Raw genomic sequence first — 21,802 nt, 5'->3', positions numbered from 1 at the left:
AGGGCGGGTTCAGGGCAGGATGACTAAACGGCAACTCCCATCTGTGAACTTGTGTTTCTCTGCTAACTGCAGCAGGTCACCCGTTGAAGGTGAGAAGATGGATGCTGGTTTGGAGAGGGGGTGGTATGGCCCCCCGGGGGCAAGTTAGCCAGCCAGCCAGAAATCCTGCTGGCACCATGGCCCCAGGCATGACCGTGGGATGAGATGGCCCCCAACAGGGTCGTGGTGAGGTCGTGGTGCAGGCTGGTCATACCAGTCCTCTGTGTCTGACCCACTCCGAAGCCCTGGAGAGTCCCAGGCAGCTGAGTGCAGAGCCGCAGCCTGAATTCTGAGGCATGCGTGTGGTGTCCGCCAAGTCACATGTTGCCTGCACCCCGACTGCCCCCACAGGGACCAGGGACGACATACTTTGTGACCTTGAAGATCCTCAGCAACCGGAGTGCCCGCAGCACGCTGATTCCGAAGGACGTTCCCGGCTTGATGGCAGCCCAGACCACTTCAAAGATGCTCCCCACGATGACCTGCAATGGGGGCAGGCCAGGTCCGCACACACTCTTACGTGTGCATGTCTGTGCGCACACTTCCCTCCCCAAGCATCCACTTCCCTGTCTGCAGCCAGGCCAAAGGAGGCAATACCAGGTACACACCTGGCATGGAGTCCCGGCAGCAGTTGGGGAGCTGCAGCCCCATGAGTCCCAGGGTCTGCCTCCCACCCCACCCGACATCCCAGGAGGACAAAGAAAGGAAGCAAGGTTAGGTCTGTCATCCTGACAGATCCTAAAGCCACCTTGTGTAGTGCCTCCCCTGGGCCTTATCGCAGCCAGGCAGCCCCAGCGTCTTCCTAAACACCTCTGGGGCCGGACGAACCACCCAGGCAGCCATGAGCACTAGACAGCACTCACAGAGGGGCACAGCCCGCTTCTCTGCAGTGTTCCCGGGTCCCGCACTGCTCAGTATTCACATTCACACAGTGCCTGAGTCTTGCGTTCTCCTGATGACCAGGAGCCACCGCAGGACACCACGAACAGACTGCGGCGAGCCTGCCTCTTTTTTTCACCCCCGGGGTCATCCCAGGCACTGCCCGTGCTGGTGGCCCCCAGCTGTTCCTCAGACGGGCTCTGCGAAGGGCATCCTGGTCATTATCTGCTGTGAGAGACTCAGAGGACAGAGCAGCAGGGCTGGTGCCTGGCAGACCCTCACCACCTTTCCTCAGGGTAGGACACCCGGGGGGCCCAGACCCAGCGCCTCCTGGGCCATCACACCTCATGGGGCTCCCCAGCGCACAGCACAGGTGCCCACATCCTCTTCGTGTACGTGGCTAAGTCCTGTTTCCTCTAACTCACCTTCTGCACTTGGTGTAGGGAACTCAAATATCGGGCATTAAACCCTTAATTAAATTCCGTTTTACTGTGCTTGGCCTACACATTAGCCAGGGTTTCCATTCTTTCCACCCATTTTGCATCAACTTAAGTCTACTCAGTTTAACATCAATGTTCTCGTGAGTCACTGAGAAAACAGTGACTGTGCCAGAGGCCTTGTGACATGGCTGGAGGCATCCCCCACCCCCGGCTACCAGTGGTCATTCTGCTCTGGTGGTGGTGTCAGGGACGAGGAACCCCAAATGCAGACGTGTGCACCCTCTGCCTTCAACACAAACACACCATTCGGAGGGTGTCAACATCCCACCCACATCCCGCCAAGTCTGTTCTTGGCGACCCTGACGGCTCTCAGCACCACAGAGCATCCAGATGTTTGCCTGGGCCTGGACACAGGAGTTTCTAAACTTACTCTCCTCTTAAGGTCAGTCTCCAAGTACACCTCCTATTTCCATTAATGCCCAAAGTTAATTCCCAGTGGGTCACGATGTGGCCTCTAAGATGGTTCCCACAGCATGGTGCACACCCCTCGCAAGCTCCTGCCCCAGAGGACAGCTGGACCTACAGACTCACTTCTCCCAAACAGAATGCAACAAAGACAACGGGATGTCACCTCTGAGATTATGTATCCCTGAAACCCCCTCCCGTCTGGGGGTCCCTCTGCCCACATGGATGCCGCCTTCCTACATAACTTAGAAGGCAAAGGCTGGGAAGGGCGGGCTCCCACACCTCGGAGCAGCCACCATCCCTCCTTTCCCTGAGACTGGGCAGCCCGGCGTGGCGTGACACCACTGCCCTGGGGCCAGGACTCCCTACTAGGAAGCTGGGCAGCTGTGGGCCATCACCTAACGTCTCCAGTTGCTTGTCTGTAACGAGTCGTGGGAGGACTCAGCAGTCACAGGCACCGAGCTCCACCCGTGGTGCCAGGGTGCTGATGCACGGAACGTTAAACTGAGGCCTCACCTCCCTCGATCCAGGGCCCCACCGCCTACTGGGGGCTCAAGGGATGTGGGTCGTGCCTGTGGTGTGAGCTTGCACTTCTTGTTCAGGGCCCACTTGGGTCAGAACTCGGCCCCTGGGCAGGGCGCAAAGCACCACGCCCCCAGGACCACAGACGGTCAGCTCTCCCTGGGAGTGCTGGTGCGCACACTGCGAGGGGCCAGAGCTGCCTGGGGAGAAACTGAGCCCCCCACAGGCAGCAGTACGCCTGGACTGTTGCACTGCAGGGAGGGGCCGCAGCGCTTTTAGCTGACCTTGAGATTCTATAGACAGGATCAGGGGAGGAAAGGAGGAGTGCCCCACAGGCTGGGAGCAGCTGAGGCCAGCACCCCTGACCAGGACGGGCCCTGTCTGCTGTGATGCTCTGTCCGTACACAGGCAGCCTTTCTGAGCCACACAGGACCCCCTGCCCTCCATCGCCTGGGTCCTGCTCCTCAGACCCCAGCTTACACTGGGAGGGGGCTGAGTGCAACTCCAGAGTCAGGACCCCGTGCACCCCAGCTTGCATCCCTGGGGGGGGTGCCACTCACCCCGAAGTCAAAGCAGTTGAAGGAGGACCGGAAGTAGCTTCTGGGCCCCAGGCCATACATCTTCAGGGACATCTCTGTGAGGAAGAGACCCAGGAAAACAAACTCCGCAAAGTCTAGGAGAAGCCGGAGAAGAGGGGGGTCAGCTCGCCGCTCCTCCCGCCAGGCCCGGACGGCAGGGCCACAAACCTCCGGGCCTTTGCAGGGCTCAGCCCTCCAGGCCTGGGCTCGACCCCTGAGCTCTGGGCCCCCACCTGGGACCGGGAAGGAAGAGAGATGCCAGTCAGCGTGGACGGTGGGGCATGCCCTGGGCCTGCGCGATGGGGAAACAGGCTTTGCAGGAGGGCTGCGCCCAGGACTGCGCTCAGGAGGGGTTCTGGGGCCACAGGAACCCCCGGGGAGGCCCCCTGGAGACACTGGAATGCCTTGACCCATGCTTTTGCCTTCAGCGTTGCCCCCTCCCCACACTCCAATCACTGTGGAGACTCCAGCCTCTCCATCAGAACCTGTTCCCACGAGGACATCCCTGACACCCTCCCCAGGGCCCCACAGCTCCATGTTTGGTCTCCACTTGTCGGAGGCTCGCCCCACCAACCGGAGAGCACCTCTGCCCCCCGAGTGATCCTAGGCCCCACCAGCACGAGCTCCCAGGAGGCAGCGACGCTCTGTCTGTGGGTCATGCGGCGGCTCCTGTGGGCACCTTCGCCTTCCTGCAGGCCGGGCCCTGGTGGCGGCCACAGGGCCTGCCTTGGCCCAGAAGTCCTGCCACTGGCCATGCTGACCTCCAAGGACCGCAGGGCCAGAGGGAGGCCACCCTGGAGCCTGGTGTGCTCTTGGAATTCCAGGCACACAGGCACTACCCTACCCAGCCCAATAGAAGGCAGGGTCAGAGCAAGGAAGGAGAGTCAGTGGAGAAGCTCCACGGGCCACAGGCAGCAGGAGCACGGCCGGCTACGGCACAAGGCCGCTGTCCCTGATGCTCTTCCAGATGCTGACCTGGGATCAGCTCGTTATCTTGTACAGTAAGTGGGCGAAGGCACTGTGGCCTCTGACCCAGAAGGGCAAGGGCCAGGGATGCGGGCAGCTCGGGGCACAGCCCCCATGGAGGGCCTGTGAGTATAGGAGAGCCACAGGCAGGCCCCAGCCCAGCCTTCCCAGGGCCACGCCTGACTGGTCTCAAGCACCTCCCGATAAAACAGACCGGGGGAGCCACTTGTCCCATCACCCCCTGCACCCTGCACGTGCTGTCCTCCACATGCGGCTCTGCAAGGCCCCAGGCTGCCAGGGGTAGAGCTACCTCAGTCCAGGCCTTGCAGAAGCAGAGACACCAGCCCCAGTGCCCACCGGGCACCATGCTCAGAGACACACGATGGTCTGTGCAGTCCAGAGGGGCCTCTAGGTGGGGGCTGTCCTTCGCTGTCCTGAGTACATGGAAACCTCAAAAGCAAGCCTGACCTCCAACCAGCCACATCCAGCAGGGCGCCCAAGCCAGGTGTGGGTGAGCGATGACCAGGCACAGCAGCCTCCCTGGAGACGCTGGAGGCTAAAAGCGGCGTGTGATGCCCGCCAACCCAGCCAGGCCCACCGCGGACCACTGCACAGACTGGCCAGCCGCGGGGCGTGGGACTGCGCCTGCCCCCAGCCCCGCCCGGGAGGCTGCAGCAGCCTGGTAAGACCCATGACTCCCAGCCAAGCCCACAGCCCCTCCACAGAGGTCTTAGGGGTGCCCGCCTTGCACCTGGGCACCCCGCAAATGGAGTTCAGGTCCCGGGAGAGAGGGGAGGTGGGACTTGCAGCTGCACACCAGACCCGGGAGGTGGTGCCGTCCACACACCCTGGCTTCCAGGGACCAAAGGGAGAGGCTTCGAGGAACAGGTGCAGCAGAGCTCGGTGAGGCCCCTTCGGAGCAAGGCATGCCGACAGGGGCATCCCCCGGCTCTGCACCCTGCACCCCCTCAGCTGCATCCTCTGCCTCCCTTCCGAGGCCAGCAAAGGGCACTCATTTACTCTCTCTGGAAGCACAGATTCAGCCAGCACTGCTGGTGCCGCTGTGAGAGGGCCTAGGAGGAGGAGTGGTCCTCCCTCCAGGAGCTCACAGGCGAAGGCGGAGCAGAGGCTGCAAGTGGCCTCTGTGCCGTGGGGACAGAAGGACAGGCAGGAGGTCCGTCTTGTGAGGCCAGTGGCTCACGGCAGATAAGGCCAACAGCCAGCTGTGCATGGAGCACACGGCCGCTCCCACCCTCCCTCAGCAGCCACACCTGGTCTTGGGGGCCCTGGCAGTGCGACGGGGGCAGGTCCTTGACAGCCGGCCAGCCTCAGGCCAGTGCCCCACAGGGAGCCCCAAGGAAGCCGGTCCTGGCAAAGACCCCTCTGACCTCTGCCTCCTGCATGGCCGGCTCTGCCTCACCAGACCAGCTGCCCAGGACAGAGCCCCAGGCACCGAGCAGAGGTGTCCAGACCCGGCACCTCTGCTCTCCATCCAGTCTTTTCCCTGGGTAATGCCTGCGAACTCAGGAATTCCCAGGAAACCAGAGAAAAGACAGCAAGGTTGCTGGCCAGGGACACCTGTGGGCTGGCCAATGCCTGGGCACTCCCAGGCCTGTGCTCCTGCTGAAGCAACCAGGCCATACAGGTTGCCCCACCCCCACTTAGGTGGCATGTCCCCAAGAGGAAAAGAGTAGCCACGAGATGAACTGGACACCCAGCTTCTTCCGAGGAAGGAACGGCCTGGCCAGAAAGCCTCAGTGAGCGGCTGGCCTGCTGGCTGGGTCTGGAGGAAGCCTGCGCCCTGGGCCCCACCAGCCCCTGGGGGCAGAAACTTACACTTGGGGACTCGCGGGAGGTACGGACAGTCCCAAGCAAAGTCCTGAGACACGAACCCCAGGCTCCAGGACACACAGATTAGGGGCCAGAGTGCGTGGTTCAAGCCCCGACTGTCCCCCACCTGCACTCTCCCTGGGGAGCAGAGCCAGGCCACCTGCGAGAGGCTCCCAGGCCGCTTGGACTTCAGTTGCTCCTTTGGCCTCTCCCATCATGCAAAGTAGATTTCAACACATTTGGGAAATGAGTCTAGAGTCCCCCCCTCCACCCACATTTGGAAGTGATGTGTAGAGCCCTCCAGCTGTCCAGCCTCAGCGTCCAGTGGGGCCTGGTGCACCCGGGGCAGGGAGGACTGGGGCCAGGATGGGTCTTCTCTGGAGGAGGCCTCATCACTCCAGCTGGCTTCAAGCACACGGGGCCCCCACAGGGAGAGCAAGGCCATGGGGGGCCCGGATCAGCCCCAGGCAGGGCGAGTGGGCTGAACCCAGGGGACTGAGCGCAGGACATAAATTGTCAATAGCCAGACACAGACCAAGGGCATGCGGAGCGCTAGGGCATGAAGGGCCAGTCCAGGTAGGTCAGCCTTAGTCCCCTAAGGGACAAGGAGCCCAGCCAGCCCGGAGACCTGGAACTGTGGCCAGGGCCCAGAGGCTTGTCCTGAGGCTCACGGGCACAGGACTGCCAGCTGTCTGGTCATGACCCCAACCAGATACGACCAGCCAGAAAGAAAGAAAGAAAAGAGCCCAGGAGGGTCCAGGGGAGCCCAGGAAGCCAGGACTCCTCTTCAGGAGTCCAGGGCAGGAGCTGTGGCCCAGTCCACGGGCCTGACGCCCTTTCAGGGTGGGACATGGGTCCGTCAGACCTGGCTCGTGCCTCTTCATCCCCAGAACTTCCTCCCCAGGGGAGGGTCCACCCAGGCAGGCTGGGCTTCCTGGGACCCAGGTGCACGGGGCCTGGGGTCTGACCAGGCCCGTGGGGCACTGTGGCCAGTACAGGGGTCCCGCCCAGGGCACTCCTAGGCAGAAGGACGTGGATCAGGGTTTCCAGGCTGCAGCCAGAAGGGGCTGGGAGGAGGTGGGGGAGGCCCGGCCGTGGCTACGTACACAGCGCAGTGGTGAGCCGCCGCGGCTGGTTGTGGTGCACCACGGCCACACACAGCGTGTTCAGGGCCACCACACACAGCACTGCCCAGTAGAAGCTCTGTGCCTTCACCACCCGCCGGATGAAGAAGCGGAGCATCTTCTCCTTCCTGCGGAAGTAGGACGAGCTCTCCGTCTTCCCGCTCTTGAGGCTGGTGCGGGCGAAGGGGGATCCTGGGGGGACAGGGGCTCACTGAGGACATGCAGGGACCAGAGGACCCCAGGACATTCTCTCCCTCCACTGACATGTGTTCTGTAGACACGCCCCTGAGAACACGTCCCAGACAGGCATTGCCCCCATAAATACACCTCCAAAGACACCTGGCCCAGTTCTGATGATGGGCACACGGGCAGGACCACTGTTGGCCTGTGCTAATCACCCTGCACCCCCTCGGTGGGTCCTGACCCCAACCCCATTTCACAAGTGAGGGGACCAGGAGCTTTGGTGGGTCTCTGTGGTCACTGGGCTCTGGAGGGAGACCTGGCTGGGACCTGGCACACTGGGACCTTCCAGGAGTGCAGCCCTCATGTTCCAGGCCATTCCAACCCCTCCATGTTGCCTGGGAGTTCCGCTACACCTGGCCCGCCCGCCCTCTGACTGGGGGACAGCAAACAACGGCTACCTGCTCTCTGATCAGGAACACAGCCAGGTCCTCGCCTGACCTGTCGGTGGTGGCCTGCCCAGCAATGCGAAGAGTACGGCCCACAAAGCCCAAACACAGTCCCGGGGGTGGGTGCCAATGCACTCCTCAAGCCCACGGCCTCCTCCGGCCCGGGCACACTCCACCTCACTCCGCACCTTGACCCTCATGTGAAGTGCATCCCACGGCCAGCCTCTCTCCTTGGCTGGCTCCTTCTCAGCTTCACATCTGGGCTTCAGTGTCACCTCCTCCCCACCAAAGCACTGTTCTCTGGGCCCTCTGTCCACAACAGGTCCCTCTGTCCACAACAGGTCCCTCAGTACCCCCTTGCCCCAGGAATCAGGACCTCACGCCACCTGCAACCATATTGGCCTGTTGACTGTCCTGTGCCCGACTCCCAGACCAGCTCTGTGAGGACAGGCCCCGTGTCCTACCTCCACTGCACCCCTCACGCCACCTGACAAGCAAGGAGCAGTCTTCATGGGCACTGGGGCTCCGCTGCGTCTGCAGCATGTCTGTGCTTGTAGCACAGCTTCTCCTGTTGAACACAGGCCTGGGCATGTGTTTGCCTCTCACCACTCAAGTCCAGTCAGCTCTGAGCATCTGGACTTGGACATCAGGCCCGAGTTAGGGTGTGGCATATGTGTGTTATGTATTTGCACATGTGTGTGTACACCCCCCGACTCTCAGTGGCACCCTAAGTGCTATTGGGCTGGTGCTTTCTGAGGCCTCTGGCAGCTGCGTCAGGCAGGGAGACACTTCACACACAGCCCCAGTCATGGAAGGAGGGTCCAGAGGACAGCGGCCCTCAGCCAGCCCTCCAGAGGACCATGGGGCCCTTATGGCAAGATCCTGGCACTCTGGATGCCACATGCGAGCCACACCCTGAGACCCTGCTCCACGGCTGCCCGGCCAGGGCACATGCTCCCAACCCATTTCCAGGCCCCAGCCACTGCCAACTAGTCAGAACTGGCTCATTCAACAAAACCTCTCCACTGGCCTTGCTGAGGCCACAGCCAGACACAGCCGCTCGCCCCTTGGAGAGGGCCTGGGGCAGCGGCACAGACAGGAGGGGCCCACACCTTGGTGGGGCCATGCACAGACCCGTCCAGGGAGCCCTCGTGCTCAGAACTCCCACTACGTCTCACCCAGAAACAGACCCCCTCACGCTGCACACGCCCAGACCACGGCCACTCTCAGACACACACTCACAGATCCACACGGCTATGAACACATGCAGGCCCCTCTGGGATGGAGGGTAAAGAGAGTAAGTGACTCACGCAAGCCGCTCTGTGCACACGTATAGCCAGAGAGACAAACAGCAAATTTCCCAGGGGAGATACCATGGCCGCCGCCGCCCGGCTGACTGGACTGTCCCCAGCAAGCCAGCCCTCCATGAAAAAGGTTTCGGGGTGCTGCCCCGCATGCCTCCTGGCCCTCCCCCTGCTCCCCTATGCCCACAGGCAGACAGCCACATACCCTCCCTCAGCCCATAACACTTCGCTCTAACATGCACTCCGCTCCTGGGGATGACACAGGTGGGCACCCAAGAGGGGCCTCCCCTCAGGCCCTGGAGGAGAGCTGGGCATTTCCTTTCAACCAGGGCAGCACAAAGGACAGAAACGCTGGGCTCCACCTGGTCAGGGAACACACACAGCCCAGCCAGCATTCCGCAGGGCATTCCAGACTTGGGACACTCTGGGCCTGGGCCTCTGGAGACAGGACACTGGTGCCTGCGGACAGCCTCCCAGCAAGCAGCTCCCTGTGCCCGCATGGCCTCTGGACAGGGACTCATCCCAGTGCTGGCCAGAGCTGGAGTGTCCACAGCAAATGCGAAATGCATCCCACCCAGAATTATATATTTGGTGGGACCGTGGGAGAGGGGACTAGCTCTTCTCAGCTTTCTGCATTTTCCAGGCTTAACTTAATCAGCATATTCTCTGTAATAAAAGGGCTTATGTTGAGAAAAACATATGGTGTCTTCAAGCTAGGGGGAAGTCAATTAAATTAACCTGTGAAGGATAACAGACTTTAATAATACTGAGAAGAAGTAAGCCTGCTTAACATGTGCTCCTGCGACAAGCCTGCTCATGTCGTGCTCGGCCCTGAGCTGCCCAGACAGCACAGGAGGACAGTGCTGTCCCTGCCCGTTGCAGACAAGGAACGTGTGCTCCCTTCCACCTTAGCTGCTGCACCCACCAGCGTCAGGTCCCAGAGGGAAGCTGTGTTAAACAGCAAGTCCCTGCCCTGGCATGCGACCTTGCCCGTGTCACGTGGAGAGCTCTCATTTGAAAATAGGTGATGAGCAACCTGTGCCTCATAGGACTGTGTAGGCAAAGTGAGGCGATGCAGCACCTGGCACATCAGGGCTCAGCCAGCCACTTAAACAAATGACAGAGGACAGAAGGACTTCGTGGGAGATGTGCAAGCCCCGTGCCTGGGGCACAGCCACCCTTGGCACAGGTAGAGGACAGCACGGGAGACCCAGCAAGTGCTGGGCATGTGGAAACCCAAGCCCGGCTTCCTTCCCTCCTTCCAAGCCCCGCAGCTCAAGCCATCCTGAGCCAACAACTGCCCATCAGTCCCTGGGCTCTGCCAGGGACCCAGGGGGCAGAGCCACAGAGTCCAGGGATGCAGGCACAGCCCCAAACCATTCAGCAAATGAAAGTAAGGAATGAAAATCTTGAGGAATAGCCTAGAAGCTGAACCACAGCAACACTTAAATGCAGGGGGGCAGAGCAAGGAGGAAGGTATCCAGATGGAGAGGAGGGGGACAGAGGGGCAGAGTCCAGGGCGTGACAGGGGTCCCCTGGAGGCAGAGGGCGCCCCATCTGCAGCAGGGACCGGAGCACAGCGGGGGGCGGGGCCACTGGCGGGAGCCCGGGCGGGACCCGGGAGGTCGGTCTCCTGCCCGTGCCCGTCGTGGGGAGCAATCAGAAGACAGACCCGGGAAGCAGTGGAGGAAGACGGCCTGCGGTGGGCCGTGGGCAGAGAGAACCTGAGCTCTGTTCTGCCGAGTGAGGGTCTCAACCCAGGGCAACCACAGGGGCTGGAACGAAATAAACAACAGCCTGGAGCTAAAGCGACCAACAGTCTCAAACCAGGAGTGGAGAAAACAGCACACAGGTCTCATCTTGCTGGGCTGGGAGTGGGGCAGAGTAGCGGGAAACAGAGCCGTCTAGTTACGGAGGCAATGCGTCTTGGTGGTAAAGATGGTAGGGAAAACGCTAATACAGTAAGGAAGTATGTTTCTAATTATAAGCACGGGGAAGAGCGAGTAGCCATTTGTGGAACAGAGAAGTAATGATCAAAAAGTCACAAGGGGAGAGGGGATGACAGAGGCCGCAGAGCAGAGACAGCAGTGACGAAGCATTGACAAGCAGGAAGGCTGAGGAGCCCAGCCCGGGGCCTCCACGCCACACTGAACAGACACATCTGCTCAGAAGCAGAGACCACAGGCTGGGTTAACATTTTTTTAAAAAGCAAACTCAGCTAAATACTGTTTACTAGGACATTTAAAATGCATAGAATGATACAGGAGCTGAAGACGAAAGGGAGAACACAGACAACAGGCACCAACCTCAAAGCGACACAGCACTGGCAAGACAAGTGGAGGGTATGGCGGTTAGCGCCAGCGGCCGGGCAGTCAGTGCAGGGACTGCCAGAAACATGGTGTGTGTGATGCTGAAAAGCCCGGTTTAAAAAGAAAGCAGAACCACCAGAATGCTGTACTTGCCAAAATACACTGTGGCTAAATACACAAACAAAAGCCTTTAGAAACACAAGAGGAAATGCACATAAAAATCCAGGGGCTTTACCTTCTCACACCTGTCAGGGGGACTGTTTACACAAAAACAAAGGCCGAGTATTGGCAGGGATGTGGAGGAATCGGAATCCCTGGCACTGCTGGTGGGAAGGGAAAAGGGTGCAGCCAGGTGTTGTTCAAAAATTAAAAATGAGACTACCATGTGACCCAGCAATCCCACTTCTGGGCACACATCCAAAGGAAATGAGAGCAGGATTTCGAATCAGCATCTGCTTCCCCACGCTCGCTGCGCGTGATTCCCCACAGGTAAAACACGGGAACAACCTAAGTGTCCACCAACACATGAACAGGAAAGAACACGTGGTCCACCCATACGTGGGACACTATTCAGCCTTAAAGAAGAAGGGAATTCCGCAATATGCAATAACAGGGACACTCCTTGGGAACAGTATGCTCGGTGCAATGGGCCAGCCTCACAGGGCCCGGCACTGACACGACATATCGACCATCGTGAGATCCACCAGCTCAAACACTGGAATGGTGGTCACCAGGGCCAGGGGAGGGGCGTGGGGACTTGTCAACAAATAAGACGTGCAGCTGCAATTCCGTAAGATGCACAAGCTCTGCTGAGCTGCCCCCGCTGAGCCTACGGCCAATGTCATCGTGCAATGAAATTTCAGGAAGGCGGACCACACAGCAAGTGTTCTTGCAATGAGGTTTTGAAAAAGGAAATTCAAGAGAAACGTCATAAGCGTAAAATGAAGAGGGAGTGTTCACAGCACCCCTCTCAGAACTGCACTGACATAGTGGATGAAAAACAAGGCTGTAATCAACAAACTTGACTTTAACAGGAATACATATGACCTGATGACTCCTCAAAACAGGCCCTACACTTTTCCGCTCATGTTAATGAAACTTTTTTAATGAGTCACAGCATAGATTTTGAAAACTTTTAAGTGTAGAGATTTACTGGCCACATTTTTCATTTATCAATAAAATTAGGAGGGAAAAAAAAGATGATCAACTACCATAACTACTTATAAATTAAGAAGCAGACACATAGATAACCTTTGGCTCTAAGAGAAAAGTGAGTAAATTATTCTCTGAACCCAGAAAGGAGGAGCCATAGCAAAGCCTCAAACGGAGCGAAACAGACCCAAACATCTTCGTTATTGAAGAGAAAAAGGGACGTTACCCACTTTAAGAAATTAGAAAAGAATAAAACAAATCAAAATAAAGTAGAAAGACACTTAATAAAGATGAAAGATGAAAATAATAAAATTGAAAAGAAAACTGGAAGAAATCTAGAATCTGCTTATTTCAAATGATGATTAGTACATATTAACCCTACATAATCCAAACCAAGAAAACACACAGAGAGCAAAGCTCAACATACCAGCAACAGAAAAAGGCAAACCAGAGTCAGCCGGCCCGAGCTACCCCTGGTCTGCCCACCTTCCTGGGTGACGAGCCCCGTCTGCCCACAGCCTGAACACCAGGCCACCCCAGGTGCCTCCTCGCCACCCCCGCCAGGCCTCCCATGGGCTGTCCTCATTGTGTCTCACGCCCAAGCCCAGTTGGTCAGCGAATCCTGAGGGCTTGTCTTTGAGACATATCCAGACACCAGCCACTTTCCGGGCCCGTGGCCACCATCTGTGGGATTTTCACAGTGGCCTCCAGACAGTTGCCCTTATGCCCCTCCTGTGCTTGCCTCACTCCTCGGCCCGGCAGCCAGGGCCAGAGGACATCTCCCTGTACAAACCCCTCTGGCTGTCAGGTCCTTGCTGGTCCCTCACCCACCAACCAGATCTCCGCTCTTACTGCTGCCCCCAGCCACACCGGCCACACTGGCCCCTTTGACACTCCCCACATATGCCAGGCACCTTTCTGCCTCAGGATCTTCCCACTTGTCCGGAATGTTCTCTTCCCCAGGGTCCCTTCGGCTCCTTACTCAAAGGCCACCTTTCCCCAAGGCCTCCTACGGCTGCTCTATTTAAACTGCCAGCACTGCAGGGCCTCCAAGACCCTCCCTTGCCTACTTTGTTCCTTTTCACACAAGTCCTGACAAGCTGTGTGCTTGTCCATTCTCTCCCTGCTGGCCCGTGCTCCTGCCGGGACACAGGCCGCACAGCGACGGCGCCTCACTGTTTTGCTCAAGGCCGCAGCCCCAGTGCCTCCAAGAGTTACTGGCACACGACTGACACTTAGTAAATATCTGTCGAGTGAATAAACAAACAAATGACCAAACACAGGAGAGATTAAATGAGCTATGAGAGGCCACGACACAAAGCTCTATAGAAACGAGTTTAGAAAGCCAAGAAAATGGAAGATTTCCTAATATTAAAGTACAACTTATAAAACTGGCCCAAGTTCTTCTTTCTTACCTCTAGATGGGTTTACACATTTACTTCACCTTTAAAGAACAGGTAATTTAGGTGTTACTTAAATTATTCCAAGCCATAGAAAAAGTTTTTTTTTTAAGTCTCCAATTCATTTCACAAAATCAGACCAAAGACTCTAGGTAAAATAGGAAGAGAGGGAAGTAGTTAAATGTAACATCTGATAAATTTATAAAAACTAATGAAATTCAGGTCCATAACATACATCAGTTTCTTACTAATTAGCCAACACAAACAACCCAATAGAAAAATGGACACGATATATGAAGAGTCACCAAAATCCAAATTCAAGTGGGAAAGAAACATATAAATTAAAACCACTAGTAGTGAGTGAAACAGGAATTACAGTCCCCACAAAGTGCCCCTTTAGAATCCCCAAACTGGCCTTAACCTGGCGGACGTCGCTGCAGGTTCCAGGGGTGAGGCCAGCTGTGCTCCTGTGCTGCCAAGAAGGTGCGGGCCCTGCCCCAGCCCTGCGCCAGGAACCTACCCACAGCGGAAACACTGCTAAGGAAGGACAGGTGTGCACAGCAGGTTTTTTTTACAGCACTTTCCATGGTGGAAAGAAAAAACAACCCAAAAGCAAATGGCCATCAATGGGGAACAGCTGAAAAGAATCAGTAAGTCCACACCATGCCACACCATCGCCGTTTCCCTGGAGGACTGGACCTGGGCTGCTGGTGGGGAGAGGTTTCCACAATGTATTGATGAGAAAAGTTTGTATGACATCGTTTCTGACATACAGAGACCCCACAGCTCTACACACGCGTGTGTCTATATGCATGTGCATGTTCTGAGGCAAACATGGAGAAACAGGTGGGTAGAGTCTAAGGTACCAACATGGGTTTGCTGGGCCTGAGTGGGGACAAAAAAGGGGAAAGCACAAAAGGATGGATGCAGACAACAGACAGGTGATAGCTGACAAACAGAGGGGGACACACTAATAACCTTTATTCAACGTCCTGTCTCATAAATGGAGTGACAGGACGGGAGCAGCTCTGACAGAGGCCTGCTCGTGGGCTGCCAGAGAGCGAGGCAGTCAGGGCTGGGTCTGGCCTGGCACCGTGAGTGGTAGGCTGTCGTTGCCGAGAGCCAGCCCCTGCCCACATGGCTGCAGGGGAGGCCAGGGCTGGTCCCAGGAACAGGGCATTTGGTGGGAAAAGGCCAGGTGCTTGAGGACCACCCTGAGAGGAAGGAGCTACATTGGCTCTGTATGATCAATGGACTGGAATTTTCCTTTGACCGTCTGAGAAGCAGGGAGTGTGGCTGAGGCCTCAAGAAAGTGGAAGACAGGGGCTTGGGACAGAGACGGCCAGAACTTTCCTGTCTCCAGTCTCCAGCCCTGGGACCAACCCGAGGTTCTACGTCCACTTGGGTGAGGGCAGCCAGCAGCCGGCAGCCAGCGAAGCATGTGGAGTGAATGAGCTCGAAGGGGTGTAATGAACCCCGGGCAGCGTGCACACAGCCTGGCGCACGCCTGGCCCCCAGAGGGCAGCTAAGCCATACCAGAGGGCACTGGACTTCCTGCCACTGAGTGGCCGGGACCAGCCTCCCTGGGTGGGGTGGGCAGTGGGGAAGCAGGTGGCCCCAGAGGGCGGAGGCCTGGGGGATAGGAGGAAGCTGGGGGCATGCCAACCCCGTGCCGGGGGCAGCCGGGGGCTCACCGACAGCACTGAGCTCTGCAAACCGGTCCTCTCCCTCCTCCGCGTGGATCAGGTCACTGCGGCTCTTCTTGGTGGCTGCCCGCTTCAACACTGCTTTAAACAAGGCGGAAGGGACCGCATGAGCCAGCCCTCAGCCGGCCTGCCCACCCTGCAGCAGAGGGTGGGATCGCCCGCCCTGGAACTGGAGGCCTCTCCTGAAGCCGATGCTGAGAGGCAGGGCGATCCTGGGCCCCATGGACACCTTCCCCACCTCAAGTGGGACAAGGAACTTTGAGGGTAAGTCCCACTTTCACCTCTCTCCACTGAGATATCAGTGGGGAGGGCCCACCTGCCAGGGGACCTGGAAACACCCATATGGGGCAGGGCCAGGGCTGCAGCCAGCCGCCCGAGCAGCCCACGGTCGGGGCTGGGGGCCAGAGAGATCAGGGCAGGTGGGGGGGGGGGACGAGCGCAGATCTGCTCAGAGCCCTGGCACAGGCCCAGCTGAGACACGGCAGACACAGCCCTGCTACCTGGCCCCGTCCTGAGCACTGGGGGTGGAGAACGGGCAGCCTTCCTGCCACAAGGGCTTGCTGGAGGCCCTGCCCTTGGCCGCAGCTATGCTGGCCCTCACCCTGTCCCAGCACCCCCAGGTTGAGCAAGGAGCCTTTCCATGGCAATCTGTGCCTTGGGGACAGATACGGTTTGGTTGAGACCCACAGTCTTAAAGCTTCCAGAAACCAGAAGGCACACTGTCCGCACGGACTGTACAGTGATGACAACGTCCTACATCTGCACCGGGCAACGTGGTAGCCACCCCTCTGGGTGGCTTTGGAGGCCTCGAGACGCGGTGACTGAGACAGATAAGCTGATTTTCACTCACATCCCATTAATGTCCTTGCGTGTTCTTGCCGCTCCACATGCCCTCCGGGCCAGGCTGAGGTCCCAGAGGCACGGCTGTGCTGGGTGAGCCCACTGCCAGCTCAGCCCTGGCCCTCGGCATGCAGCTCGCCAGGAGCGTGCCGGGAGGGCCTCGTCCAGATGGAGCTCTGGCCCGGCCCGGTGTCAATGTGAGGACGTGCAGCGCCCAGCTCAGTGGAACGCATGACGCATCCACGTGCAAGTGTGCACACACACGGTTGCCACCGGGCCACCAGGGCACTCTGGCTGGGTGAGGAGCGCCGACGACAGCCACCTACCATCCAGAGGGGACTTCTCCTCGGCATTCTTGTCCTCCTCGGCCAGCATGACTTCCTCTGCGGGTGAGACAGAGCTCAGACGGGAGCCTGCCCATCCCCAGCCCAGACCAGCCCCCACACGTCTGGAAGCCTGCAGGGCCCATGGCGGAGCAATTTCTGCCAAGACAGACCCTCCATGTCCCACACACAGTGCCCGAGGGAAGGGTCTGCCAGTCCCTCCCACAACTGCCCGCCCAGGTGCAGCCACGAGTGAGTTCGTCACCAAGAACCACCGGTTCCCCACGGAGGAGAGAGAGCTGGCCAGTGCTGGGGAGGGGAGTCGGAACTGCCAGGCCCCACAGGGCCCTGGGTGAGGGCCCACAGGCTGGGCCACGCCAGGCCCTCCGTGGAAAAGGCCAGTGTCCAGGGCCGCCTGTGCCCGGAGCCTGGGTGAAGCGGCCCTGCTGCGCAGCGTCTGCATCCTGCTCTCCTCCCCCAGACCGGCCTTGCCCACCGGGCGGGAACCCAGCCGGCAGCCAGACACACTCAGCAGGGCTGTGACGAGGGGCAGGCCGGGAGCCGCCGGCCCTCACCTGCCTTGAAGATCCACTCCAGGTAGCCGTTGAGCTCCCGCTCGATCTGCTGCTGCCGGCGGAGCTTCAGGAAGGCCCGGCGGTTCTCCACCCGCTCGCGCTCCTTGGCGAACTCTCTGCAAGGTCGGTGCCAGAGGGCCAAGCAGTTCGCGTGAGCCGAGGGCCCCAGGGGCACGGGGATCCAGGGAGAGGCAGGGCGGGGGGGCCCTCACACTGGCCTCTTCTGACCTGAGCACCCAGAGGCCAGGACCTCCCCATGGACCCCTAGAGCACAGGGAGTGCCCCTCAGTCCCCAGAGACGGGGCTCCGGAGGGCGGGCCCACTTCCACGTCCCCCTGCCCAGGGCCGGCCTGAGCACACACCCTCAGGGGCCAGGCCCTGCCATCCACTCCCCAAGAGGAGCTCAGGACCCCTCACGGAGGACTCTCACTGCTTCTTCTGCTGGTTCAGACCCAGAGCCTCTGCTGGAAAGCAGCAGGGACGGTCAGGATGGGGGAAGCAGGGGCCAGGTCAGAGCAGGCCTGAGGCCTGGCACACAGCCATGGCAAGGAGAGCTTGGCTCTGACCAGGCCTGACCCCAGCCCGTGGCCAGTGCCCACAGGGCCAGAGCTGCTATAGCTCTGGCACTAAGAGGAGATGGCGCCCGCCAAGCCCTCCCATCCCTCCCAGGGCCGTGTGCGGGCCGTCCAGGCCTGCCCCCTGTAGTAGGTGGGACAATCTGCCTGCCAGTCCAAAGCCACCAGCAGAAACTTCCTGCAACGGCCCAGGCCTGCTGCAGAGCAGCCACCCTCAGCAGTGGGCTGACCCCAGCTTCAGTGGCCCTGACCACCTCTAAGCCTCCCCAAGGCTGGAAGACAACCTTGGGGGGCGGGGGGGGGCCCTGCTGGGGCTCAGCTGGGGCTAATTAGGGAATCAGCCCTTATAGCCCAGCCCAGACACCAGGACGCTTACAGGAGGGAACAGGGCTGACAAGACAGAGTTCTGTCCCCAGTCATCAAGGGGCCACACAGCCCACCTCCCGGCCTCCCCCTCCCCGTCCCAGGCCTTTCTGCACATTCCCAGGGGAGCCGCACAAAGCCGGGCCACAGTCCTCAGCACAGAGCCCAGGCTCCCCCAAGCCTGGCCGCCTGCCAGCCCCGCCAGACCTCTGGGCTCCAGCTCTGGGCACCCCTGCGGCCAGGCACCACACCCCCTTCTGGGCCTCGCCCCAGCTCTTCTCTGTCTGAAGGCCCTCCTCCCTCCTCCCCCAGGCCCCCTTTGGGTCTCAGCAGACATGCCCTGTCCCCGGGGGCCCTCCTCTGAGCCTCAGGCCTCCCCGGTTTCCCCAGCCCAGCTCAAACGGAGCAATCCCCCACCAGACTGGGAGTTCCGCAGGTGTCCTCTGGGCTGGGGGCTTGTCTCGTCCCTGGGAAAAGCTTGGAAAGATGTGCGGGAACATCACACCCTTCCAGGAGAGGATGTACCCCAGAGCCTGGCCCCCCACTCTCCTCTGAGGCTGCTCTTTTCCAGGCCAATCTGACAGCAGCCCCTTGGGCCCACCAGGCCCTCCCGCCAGCCCGCCTCGGGAGCCCTGGGCCTGAGCAGGAATCCTCAGGATGGTATAATACAGACATTCTCCTCCAATATAGACATCATCAAGGGGCCACACAGCCCACCTCCCGGCCTCCCCGCTCCACCTCCCAGGCCTTCCTGCACATTCCCAGGGGAGCCACACAAGGTCAGGGAGGAGGACAGGCCCAGTGCCCTCCACCGCCCTCCCAGGACAGCTTCGCCAGCCCCGGTTGCGCCCCTATACACATGGTACTGCCTCAGCCCCCAGCCCTACGCAGGGCAGGAGAGTACTGTGTGCCCACTGTGTAGGATCAGGAAGCACCTCCCTCCGGTAGGGACACCCAGCCCTGTGCCTTCCCTTCCTCTCCTGGCAGAGCTCAGCAAAAAAGGTGTCTGGAAAGGAGAGGCAACCAGGGCTCAGGTTGGGGCACAGAGCCAGGTGACCACAGCAGCTGGGACACAGGGCCACCCGGTTCTCTCTCCATGGTGGCAACAGAGGGCTCAGAAACCCCACCATAGACTCAGGGGCGATTCAGAGGCAGCCCCTCTCACACAGAGACCAGGGTAAAGTCCAAGAGTGGGATAGTGGCAAGGAGGCCAGGGCCAGGGGACAGTCAAGGGAGAGGTCAGGATGACAGCACAAAGCAGAGGCTGGCCTTTCCCAGGATGCTGGGAATGGCTGCATGGAAGGGAGCCCCGGGGCCAGGCAGGCCCACCCCCAGCATGCACGCCCATGCCCGGCTGTGTGCCATGAGAATGCAACAGGCAGCACCCGAGCCTCTTACCCCGAGAGCACGCCCAGCACCAGGTTGAGCATGAAAAAGGAGCCGATGATGATGAGAGGAATGAAGTAGAGCCAATTCCAGGTATTACCGGCTGCATCATTTGTCTGGAAGCAAAAACACGACAGGGCAGTGGGCAAGACACACAGGTCTGGCTATGGAGGTGCCCTGACCCCTCCTCAGATACCTACCAGGGCCCAGGCAAGGGGCAGTGATCCAGTGAGGACCATGGTTAGGCCTGCCTGACCTGCCCCAAACAGCTCTCTCTGCGGCTGTGGCTCCCAGACCAGCCAAGGACACTCAACCATCCAGGCCACTGCCCAGCAATGCTAACCAGCTGAGAGGTAGCCCAGGGAGCTGACGACTGCTCAAGGTTCCTGGGAGCTGGGAGCCTAGCCCCGGGCCCAGACTCTGCCCCACCCTTCCCAGGCTGCTGGACATGAAGCAGCTGCACAGACACGTCTCCTGTGCGCAGCCCACAGGCCCACGTCTGCTCCTCTGCCTGCATCTCAGAGGCAATAGCCCCGTGCCATGTTTCCCCCAGACCAATAGCAAGCCCACAAGCTTCCAGGGAACTGTTCTCACCACTGCCTGGCTCTTGACAGAATCCAGCACTCAGGCATGGTCTAAACAACTGATTGCAAGAAGGGCCACCTCCCCCAGACCTTCTGATTTCTACAGCACAGCCCACAAAAGGGTGAGTTCCTCTGACTCCAATTAATTTCCAGCTGTTTTCTGTTTGTGGGTGCCTAGCAGACTTGGCTGAAAGAAGCAGAGAACCTCTTCTACACCCAAGTCTAGTGCCAGAAGCAACCCAAGAGGGAGTGCGTGCTGTGGGTGGGCCGCCACTTGGCCCCTTTATCCCTCTCTTCCGAGGCAGCACACCAGTGAGGGGACAGTGTGCTGGGCGGGACAGAGGCAGGGGGACAGCCTGGCTCTGCCCTATGGCTGCGGCTGACCTCCAGGCGCTACTGTTGGGACTCCTGCCCCCCAGAGTCCGAGGGCCAGGGCAGGATTTGCAGGCTCGATCCCTGAAAGTCCTGGAGCCCCCACACTGACTGCAAACCAGCTGCCGAGATCCCTGATCCAAAACAGACATTCAAACTCCATCTGTCCACGTTCCCTGATCACAGCTCCACAATCCTGACCTGCATGCCTCCTTGGAGGACACCCCAAAAACCTGCGCCTTCCCGGGAAAGGGAGGTGTCGCTGTGACAAGCTCAGCACCCCCAGCTACTCAAGGACGTGGCTCCTGCAGCTCCCCCTCTAGTGAAGATTCCCATCAGCAGCCAAGCCACTCTCATCGTAAAACACAAAACAAAACGAACCCGTCTCCCGCTTCTGGGAAGACGGAGTGGACACTGCTCGCACTGCTTGTCCCACTAAGGGTGACCCGACACTGGACGTCACATGGGGAGCAGATCAAGGAGACTGAAAAGTGGAGAGAAGAAAGCAACCTGGCTGGCACCTGGACTCGTGGTGAGTCCCTTGCTCGTTCTGGTTTGTTTTGTCCCACAGATCCCAGAACTGGAGCTGAAGAAGCTGCAACCTGGAAATGCCAATAGGCACTGAAGAAAAATACACCAGCAAAGCCAGCCCTCTCTCTGTCCCAAGGGCCAGGGGAGGGGCGGCCCAGCAAGAAACACTCTTAGACAGTGACTGTCCTGCTCCAGCCAGCACAACGGGGAGGCTATGGTGCCATGCCCATCCCTGCCAGCAAGACCCCACTGCCTCCCACTGAGGTGCTGTCGGGCAGCCTAGTGGGGAGTCAGGAGTTTCATCCCCACGCAGCGATGAGGGCGCTGCACACACCCACCACGTGGCATGCAGAGACCGTGTGGAGCACAGGAGCAAGGCATGCCAGACCCTCCCAACCAGGGGGGTCAGCCCAGGGGCGTCCTAGGAGCCAGAACCACCTCCCTGCCTGGCAGTAAGGAGAAGCCCCTACAGTGTGTCGACAGAGGCCAAGTAGGGAAATTAGCCTTGGGCTCCCACCATGCAGTGAGGAGGCAGCAGCCCTGCCCCGGCAGAACAGTCAGAGGAAGCCAGCTAAGACAGAAGGTTTAGATTAATCAGGGTCTCATGATGTAACACCAGAAATGTGCAGTTTTCCGGAAGCTCATTTACCACACCAAGAACCAGGAAGAACACAAACCAAATGAAGAAGACAATCAACACACGCTGTACTGGTTAATTTTATGTGTTGACCTCACTGGGACATGAGGCACCTAGATATTTAGTCAAATGTTATTCTGGGTGCCTCCGTGAGGGTGTTCTGGATGAGAGTAACGTTCAATTGGTAGGGGAAAGCAGACGGCTCTCCATGACACGGTGGGCCTCATCCAGTCATCTGAAGGCCTGAACACGACTCAAAGACCAACCCGCCTC

General features: G+C 59.3%; 1 protein-coding gene across 1 annotated transcript in view; it reads right to left on the bottom strand.

The window, feature by feature from the left end:
- The window catches only part of CACNA1B (calcium voltage-gated channel subunit alpha1 B), a 195,566-nt gene that overhangs the window by 109,810 nt on the left and 63,954 nt on the right, over window positions 1-21,802 (bottom strand). The window contains exons 7-13 of the mRNA XM_036900695.2: window positions 19,418-19,521; window positions 17,082-17,197; window positions 16,510-16,566; window positions 15,332-15,421; window positions 6,826-7,035; window positions 2,906-3,018; window positions 409-521 (exon numbers count right to left, since the gene is read on the bottom strand). Coding sequence (XP_036756590.2) covers window positions 409-521; window positions 2,906-3,018; window positions 6,826-7,035; window positions 15,332-15,421; window positions 16,510-16,566; window positions 17,082-17,197; window positions 19,418-19,521 — 803 coding nt within the window. The remainder of the gene's footprint in view (window positions 1-408; window positions 522-2,905; window positions 3,019-6,825; window positions 7,036-15,331; window positions 15,422-16,509; window positions 16,567-17,081; window positions 17,198-19,417; window positions 19,522-21,802) is intronic.

The sequence above is a fragment of the Manis pentadactyla genome, chromosome 3, assembly GCF_030020395.1.
Source record: "Manis pentadactyla isolate mManPen7 chromosome 3, mManPen7.hap1, whole genome shotgun sequence".
NCBI classification, from domain to species: domain Eukaryota; kingdom Metazoa; phylum Chordata; class Mammalia; order Pholidota; family Manidae; genus Manis; species Manis pentadactyla.
This window is presented reverse-complemented; position numbering and strand designations above follow the sequence as displayed.